The sequence below is a fragment of the Numida meleagris genome, chromosome 18 (genome assembly GCF_002078875.1).
Source record: "Numida meleagris isolate 19003 breed g44 Domestic line chromosome 18, NumMel1.0, whole genome shotgun sequence".
Taxonomy (NCBI): domain Eukaryota; kingdom Metazoa; phylum Chordata; class Aves; order Galliformes; family Numididae; genus Numida; species Numida meleagris.
The window spans coordinates 8,125,160-8,133,803 of record NC_034426.1 but is presented as its reverse complement, the minus strand read 5'-3'; the positions used below and the strand labels follow the sequence as shown (position 1 = coordinate 8,133,803).

General features: G+C 44.8%; 1 protein-coding gene across 7 annotated transcripts in view; it reads left to right on the top strand.

Annotated features, from left to right (window-relative positions):
- The window catches only part of BCAS3 (BCAS3, microtubule associated cell migration factor), a 312,898-nt gene continuing 305,202 nt past the window's right edge, over positions 949-8,644 (top strand). For 6 of the 7 annotated variants that reach the window (XM_021415890.1, XM_021415885.1, XM_021415888.1 and 3 more), the window contains exons 1-5: positions 950-1,096; positions 2,263-2,350; positions 4,765-4,819; positions 6,228-6,303; positions 8,101-8,207. In XM_021415890.1, coding sequence (XP_021271565.1) covers positions 2,280-2,350; positions 4,765-4,819; positions 6,228-6,303; positions 8,101-8,207 — 309 coding nt within the window. In that variant the 5' untranslated portion in view covers positions 950-1,096; positions 2,263-2,279. Of the gene's footprint in view, positions 1,097-2,262; positions 2,351-4,764; positions 4,820-6,227; positions 6,304-8,100; positions 8,208-8,644 lie in introns of all 7 variants that reach the window. The other variant, XM_021415884.1, reaches the window with a different exon arrangement.

Sequence of the window (8,644 nt, the reverse complement as noted above, 5' to 3'; positions counted from 1 at the left end):
CTCGTGTGTTTGTGAAATTGTAGCACTACATAGCCTGCATGTTGTGACATGGGGAAACAAAAGACCCACGCTTCATTCCAAGGGCTGGGGGGGTATTTTTAGAGTCTAATTCTTTATGGCTGGAACAATAACACACGGGCTGGAATTGGGCCCGCTATCTCTATGTGTTGCCATGGTGATAAATCCTAGGGGGAGCCGCACACTTTCTGAAAATGTATAATTCTGTTTTATCCGCGCAGTGAGCGCTGCGCTGTCCTACGGGGGAAGCAGCGGGGTCCGTCCAGCTCGGCTCCTCCCAGACTTCATTTCTGCAAATACGAGACGTAACCGATGGTTCTCAATATCGTTTTGCTATAAGCTGTGCTGAAATTGTGTGGTCGGGGAGTACTTAAGAGATCGCTGCAGCTGTGTGTACGCTGAGCGATAGCTGTAGCCGTGTGTATGTTAGCTCTAGCTAAATATTTACTCCGTCACAGTCAGCCGATCCCCGCCTGTTCCCAGGTGCGAGGGGCCGGCCCCGCGCTGCTCGGCGCGGACAAGGGCGTCGCCCTGAGGGACCTGCACGGCGTCACCGCCCGCGCGCACCCCCAGCTCGGCGTTAGCGCCGCGATGACGCGAAGGGCAACGCGCCCGCAGCGCCGGGGGGGATCTCGGGCTGCGTCAGCAGCGGCCGCCCCGCAGGGCTCGCGCCGCCTCACAGCCCTCCGCGCGGGAAGGTAAACACGGCGCCTTCCCGCCAATGGGCGGCTCGCCACGTGACGCGTCACCCCCGGCCCCGCCTCCGCCCACGTGCGAGGGACCTGCGCGGCGGCTCTCGCGAGATCTCGATGTAAACAAAGCTGACGGGGGAAGGAGGGGGGCGCAACGCCGGCTGCGCTTCGCCGCGTCAACCTAGCTTGGAGAGACGCAACCGAACCCTGCGCCCTCCGCGCCCCGCCTACTTTGGAGCGCAGGAGCGGGGATTGGCCGGCAGAGGGGAGCAGCCCGCCTTCGGGGCCATCCGATTGGCTGGCGACCTGAGGTGCGCTCGGTGTCACTCCCCGTGAGGGTCCCAAACACTGTCAGTGAGGAGCCGGGCTGAGGGGCGAGGCGGCAGGTGAGGGGATGCGGCGGCCGGTGAGGCTGGTAGGGCCGGCGCCCGCAAACGGCGCCTGAGCGAGGGCTTCCGGCGGGCCCGGGCTCCGCGGGGAGGCGGCGAGGGCGAAAGCGGGGCTATGAGGCCGGGCAGCGGCCGGGGCGCTGAGGGCGGGCGGGCTTCGCCCGACGGGGCCGCGGCGGGAGCTGGGCGGGAAGCGGGGCGGCCCGGGAGCGTCTGCCTGCCGGGGGCTGCGGCCCCAGCGCCTGCGGGGGGAGCCGTGCGGGTCGGGGCTCCGCGCTCCGGGGTTGCTCAACCGCAGCGCGGCCGCCTCAGCGCTAGGGCCCGCGTTCCCGCGCGCGGCTCGTGCCGGGTCGGGGCAGCGCCGCGGGCCCTCAGCCTTCACCTCCCGGTTGTACGGTAATGGCGCGCGTCGCGTCTGTCAGAATCCAGCCGTACCGCCCGGCGTCTTCATTTCTGGAGGGTTAGGGCTGCGAGCGTGAAGCGGCGCTGACAACTCGTGTTGGAGTTGGATGTGGTGATCCTTATGGGCGCCTTCCACTTCGGGATGTTCAGTGATTCTGTGTTGGGAGCTTGGCTTTTTCTGTCACAGAGTTCGGGGCTAGAGCACGGTGGCTGGGAACCTCTGGTGCCCCACGGGTGTTGTTTGCCCTGAGGGAAGGTGTTCAGAATTTCAAAGGCTGGAGATTGAGGGAAGCTCAGTAGGTGCAAGGATCTGAGGTAGGCCAAGTAGGGCATGCTCCTGCTCTTACTCTCACCATATCCCTTTGCAGAGCTCAGTGCTGTGCAGTTGTGATTCTTCATGGCTTTTACATAGGTTATTTTCTAAGGCTGCACCTTATTGCTAAACAGCAGCCTTACATAATGCTGATAGAATTGGATACCTGTGCCATTATCTTCAGTAGTCTAGTTTAAACAGAATGTTCCCTTTTCTCATGCTACTTTGTTATTTTTTGCATCCACATACTTTGTAGGAGGCGTACTGATATCTATATCTACCTATCTATATTTTTAAGAGTGCCATGAAGGTCTGGTGCCTTACGGGTTGGAATAAGTTGAACTTCCTTCATCCGGAAGTTTTCATAATCCTAAAAAAGTTGGCAAGAGCTGGATTGTAAGCAGTCTTCATGCAAAGGGTTGTTATTAAGAGGAAATGTTTCTTACAGGTAACTGCAGAGAAACAATGGCGACAGAATCCCCGCGCCGCCCCAGTCGGTGCACCGGAGGAGTGGTGGTCCGCCCGCAAGCTGTCACGTAAGAACATTCTGGAAGAAAAGGCCTTTTGGGGAATGTGTTCTGTGGTCTTGTACATGAAGCACCTTGCCCAAACTCCCTTTCAAAGCCCGCTGTGAGAGCTTGCGTTGACAAAACATTTCTGTTGCGTTCACTATTTTCTAATAAAGTAAGCAGGTGTTGCTTTCCTGTCTCCATGGCCTGTGCAGGAGACACAGTCTCCCTGAACGAGATGCTTACTAGCCTTCAGAGCTGTGCAGCTTAAAGATGAATACTGATACAAATCGTCATGAAAAAGGTCATGCTGAGTAGCATGTAGCTCCCTGCAGAATTCTGCTTATGTTAAAGTAAATTATTATAAGCAGAAGGTGGTAGAGGACTACAAAGAGGGACGATGTATAAATTGATATTTTTTGAACTTGATTCTGTTATGGATTTTAAGCCTCCTAATGTTACATGTTCTGCATGTTTTTAGTTTTTGTTGTTGTTGTTTTTAAACATTTTAAAGAAGCTTTCATGGATTTTGTTTTTCCTACATACACTAAATCCTTCATAATGTATGTTGGATAAATCACTTCCCAAACATCAGCTTTGTTTCTACGCGTGCTACAGAAGGAAAAAGCCACCCCAGTACTCATTTAACAAGCTGAAAAACAAAGACATTATGACTATTGGTGGTAGGCATTCACGTGAGAACAGCTGTCACTATTTAATACTATAGAGTTGACATCCTGTAAGATGGACAGATGTTATTTAGGTAGCGAAGGACTCTGAAGGTACACAAAGACAATTTTTGTGACCTACATAAACAGAAGAAGGGTCAGCCCTAGAAACCACACCTTCTTTGTGAGCCTTCTACTTAAAGCAGTAGGAGAGTCTCCAATGATTCAGCCATCCCTGGATTGCTGAACAGAACCTAGTTTTGTCATTGGTTGCAATAAGCTTTCAGAAATTTTAAGCCTTGTGGTTTTGATTCATCATTGTTTTCAGAGTGGAGTCAACTAGTTATGCTGATTGAGGTGTCACAGCATTTGAAGTATCTTTGGTGTCCCCATTCAGGGGAGATCATTTCAGTCTTACCTACTGTAGCGACTGGAAAGTTCAACACAACGGCAAAGGCGTTACAAAGAGGTGGAAGGACCAGCAGGATAGAAAGGTGTTATAAAGGAAGGGAAGAAGATCACTCACCCATATCAGAGGATTCTGGGTTCACAAGGAAAAGCTCCACCAAGGAGGGATCTCCAGAAAGAGACCCTCCCTCAGTGGCAGTCAGCCCTTAAATGAGGCCTAAGAGGGGTGAAGCCAGGCTCCACCCCTTCCAGTCCCACAGTGAATTGCCTTCACCTGTGCTCCCGGGGCTGACTGGGTCTTTCCTCCAGGTGCTCAATCAGGGCTTCAGGCCGTGACTCAACAGTTCCCATACATCTACTAAAAGTTCCAATTTCAAAGAATTTATATGGTTTTAGAAAGTACAAAATAAATCTGCATACCTTTGGCCATCAATACCCTAGATTGCTTACTTTATGATTTTTCCTTGATGATGTTAGAAATCTTGCAGTAGCACAGGAAAAATGCCTGGCAAAATAAAAGTGTGGGGGCTGCCAAAGCTGTTCGCTGGAAGAAGTTGCTTTCTGTTTGTTTTTTAGTTTCCAGACTTTATGAACATAGATTTTGTTGCCAGAATATTTCAGTATTACACATTTCAAAAAGCACGAACTTTCTGTGTAGTTTCAACACTGTGGTGAACTCAGCCAACGTTGTGTGTTGCTCAGCAGTTACACAAGAGCCTCACTGCTCAAGCAAGGATATGCTAATAAGAACGTTAGTTTAAATCCAGCTGAACAAGTGTATCTTGCAATATATGCTCTTCATTGCTGCTAATGAACTTCCAAGAAGGAATAAGCTTTCCAAGCTATACAATTCTAACTGAAAGTATCTCCATACTCATCCTAGGTAGGGTTTTGTTCCTCCCACTGCCACTTCCATTTACTTTGTCATTGTACATAGTGTACCTGAGGTCATAAAGTTTACAGGCCCTGCATGGAAAGCCCCAACCCTTAGTTTAAGCCCTCTTTCATGGCATAAGATCCAATTCAAATAGAAAAATGCTGAGAAATGATTTCCAAAAGCCTTTTTTGCTCTAATTGGTCATTCTAACATGGAGAACGTGGTTTCTTTCTCAGCTGTTACATTTTATGCTTTTTCCTGGACAGTTGTTTCATAAATAGATATCAGTTCACTTTTTACATATGTTTAGGACACTATGTACATACGTTGTCAGTGTGTGATAGCCTATTGAGTAACTGCATTGCATCATTAGTAATCTTCTGTGTTAAGTGTCATGTATGTTTTGTTTGGCAATATGTCTTATTTAATATATACCTAACCACTCCTGGACTCCAGTAGTAGTGAAAAATTCTCCTTCTGTTTTCAAGGGAACAGTCATATATGGAAAGTGTTGTTACTTTTCTTCAAGACGTTGTGCCACAGGTATGTGTATATCTTAAAAACTGACTTTTCAGTAGCAAAGCAGAAGTCTTCATTCTGCTTTTTTTCTCTCTCTCTCTTTTGTCTCTTGTCCCTTTTTTCCCTCTGAGGAGAACTACAGTGCTTCTGTCTTCCGTTTTCATAGTTTCCACAGGTAGCAGCAGCATGAAATGGTCACTTCTGCATTGCTCGAGGGCCTCTCAGTAGCAGAGGGAATCCAGTGTTGGAAAGCTGCAGTCAGTAGTGAAGTGTTGCAGCTAATTGCCATAGCCTCAGGAAACTCTCTTGGTTCTTATTTGAATGACTATCTTGGATAACTGAAGTCATGAATTTCTTTAATGGTAATAATAATAATAATAAATCCCCTTGCCGGTATTGGCTTGTGAAATGCATTTATGGACTCATGGTCAAAATTAAATTAGTCAAACTTTCATTTAAAAGATTGCTACATTCCTTATCCCCCCCTTCCTGCCTTTGCGTTTCTCTCTGTAGTTAAAGGGTACAGCCTGTGTTTTATTTTACAAATCAGTTTGCCTTGGAAACACGGAATGTGATCTGTTTTGAAAAGTAATACCCACACTTACTTTTAAATCTGTATTTTTAGCTCACGTTATTGCTTTTCTGGCATGTATAAAGTGATTATATGGTCTCTTTTCATATTTATTCCAATATATTGCACTATATTTTGCCATAATTCATTTGGAAGTGATGGTATTTCTGCTGTAGCTTGCATTCTTACTACCACAGTTTCTCCTGAGAACTGTAAAGCACGCAGCTTGGAAACACTGCAAGTCTCCTTCAGAGTTTCTTCTTGTATCTCATCTTCTTATGGGAATCTGTGGAGCACAGAACTGAACCATGAATATGTTCTACTGGAATTACAGTTTATTCTCTTTAAAATGGCTGTATTAAAGATGTCACAAATGTAACTAAAACATGTTGGTAAAATAAACTGTAGTAAAAGTCTGCTTCTTTCTTCGTTTTTGCTTACGAAGCATTTAAGTGAATAAAACAAGTTTTAAGATTCAAAATGCCTCCTGTGAGAACCTCTGATGTTGCTCTTAGAGGCAGCGTGCAACCGCTAGAAGTGAAACGTTGCAGAAGTCACTATGTTTTAGCCTGACTAAATTGCTGCAGATCATGTGGCATTTCTGAGCTGCTCCAGAAGGCTTACTGCTGTGTGTGTCTGCTTCGGTGAGTGATGTTAGAATTTGTGAGTTACACATAGCACGCAGTGTGTTGATCATGGAGTCATTCATTTCTGAAAGAAAATGTCACGGCAATACTGTTTGACTATAAGGTACAGGTATACCTGTTTATTTATTAACTTTACAGTCTCTTCTGTGCTCTATAAAGGGAGGAAAAAATGGGTGTTACATTTTCTTATTTTGAGCCTTTTGCTTTTGTCCAGGCCTACAGTGGTACTCCTCCAGCAGAAGAAAAGGAGAAGATCATTTGGGTCAGATTTGAGAACGCGGATTTAAATGGTATGGCTTCATTTTTCTCTCAGTATGTAACTGCTTTTATTCAGTACCTAGCAAATGGAACAAATAGGCCTTGCTACTGCATCTGAAGGCAAACTAGCTTTTGCTTAGGAAGAGAGGCAAATAATAAAAATTCCTTTTCCTTGCGATAGCTGAAGACAAAGCGTAGAACTGAATTTATTTTGTCCTCTGGTTTTAAAGTCAGATTATCTAACGGTGAATCCAGTCCAAGTCCTGGATATATGTTCAGTGATGTGTATAATTCATAGTAACCTAGAAAGGACTAGCTGTTAGGAAAAAGGATCAGGAGATTCTGTGATGTCTTTCAGGTAAATGAAAGCAAAGCCACGACATATTCTTAAAATGTAACTTACTGCTTCTAGTGTGTCTCAGTAAGTCATCAGCTAAATCTACTGACTGGCAACTGCTGTCCAGCATCGAGGCATCAAGAAGAAATGGTAATGGCCACAGGCTTTTGCTAAGAGTGTCGAGTGAAGTACAGCTCCAGATAAGATATGAGCTGTTTTACCTCAGTCCATCCCAGTTACCTTTTTTGAACAAGGAAGATTAGTGACTGAGGGGGAAATGGTTGAATGCTGCTGTCAAGTGACTCACTCAAATTAATTGAACGTTTTGCAGTTGCTTGTAGTGTATGGTACGTGTGGTTGCAGTAGCTGGGGGACTAAGGGATCTGCATTCCTGTTCAGACTTTTCTGGAGAACACAATACTTGAGTTTTTCTGAAAATTGCTGTTGTCTGCCATCTTCTTTTCCTGTCTGGAGCTCTACGATAAAGGCTTATTCTGGTCTTATATGAAATAATAGCCAGAGCCACGATGGGGAATTTTCAGTCTCTCCAAGAAGTTAATAGGGAAGATGATTATGTTTTCCAGCTGTTGAAATGGCACAGAGGCTGGCAGTTCATAAATTCACGCTGCTTAAAGCAAGAGAAGACCTATCAACTCATGCACGGCGTTATGTCCAGATTTAGGCTAGTTAAAGTTTGTTTCTTTGTGAGCTCCTTTTCCTCTTCTGTTTATTTTTAAAAGTTCTTGGCCGTGCCCTCTTTACCCTCTTTTCTGCAGCATAACAAAAATGCTTTACAATATTTTCCAGAATCCTTTGTATTTTGTCTACATATACTTTTATGCCACCTAATGTGTTTGGGCCTGAATGTGTCCTCTCCCAACATCCGGAATGTTTTTCCTCTCTTTCTTTGATGCTTACATATTTGCAGGGATCTTTTGTTCATTCTTGGAAATACAGTTTTACAGGGCCTTACTCAAGAAAGGCTTAATTTTCTTGTTATTATGTTCTGAAGCACTTTTCTTCCTGTGGATTTCCTTCTTTTCAGAAGGTTGATGTAAAGGCTAGTTGTACAGTATTTAGGAAGAGCTTTGATCAGTGTGTGCGTTCGTAGCTGTAGAATGTGTTAATGTTAATTTTATTGGTCTGCTCTCCATTTTAAAGGTTTGCTGTATTTTGTTAGTCACAGGAGAGAATTAGAGAAAGTTCTAGGTGTATTTTGTGATAACTCTTGTCTTAAAGAGGGATATTTTTCTCCACTATTTTCCATTCTAATGCTTTCTAACCTCTCTGGAATTTTAAGGAATCTATTATGCTTGCCTAAAAGAATGCATCTCAGTGTTGTTTCAGCCTAAAAAATGTAAACCACATTGCTTTGCCTTTAATTACAAGAGCAGAAACATTTATTGGGAAAACACCATCTAGTATAGCTGGTGATAACCACAGTTGGTCCCAACCTGTTAACCAATGGCTTTACTCTTTAAACCCAATTTAGATACATCAAGGAATATGGAGTTTCATGAAATACACAGCACTGGGAATGAGCCACCGTTACTGCTAATGATCGGATACAGTGATGGAATGCAAGTCTGGAGCATACCTGTAAGTACCAGTTAACTGCACTTCTATGACAGAAGTGCTTTTGTTTGTAATGGTGAGCTATTACCTTAATATATATTTTTTAATTTTTCCTATTAAGGTGGTTAGAGCCAATGTTTACCATCATTATTGTATGACGTGCACTTAATGTGCTTATCTTAAGGTGGATACGGAGCAAAGATCAAGCTCTCAAATTCATGCACTCTCAGATCTGAGGATTTTTTACTTATGATTTTTTAGGTAAATTGTCAGGGTCTAATTGGGAGCAGCATCTGGCATTGTGCAATAGTTTATATTCTGGAAAGACAAATCTTTTTAACTTAGGGAAAGGAAGAGAGGGTGGAAAAATATGAAAAGAATTTGTTTGTCCTGGGAATGCAAGTATGACAGTATTAATGGCTTTTTACAGTCACAGTGTTTGTCATGTACATGATTTGCAA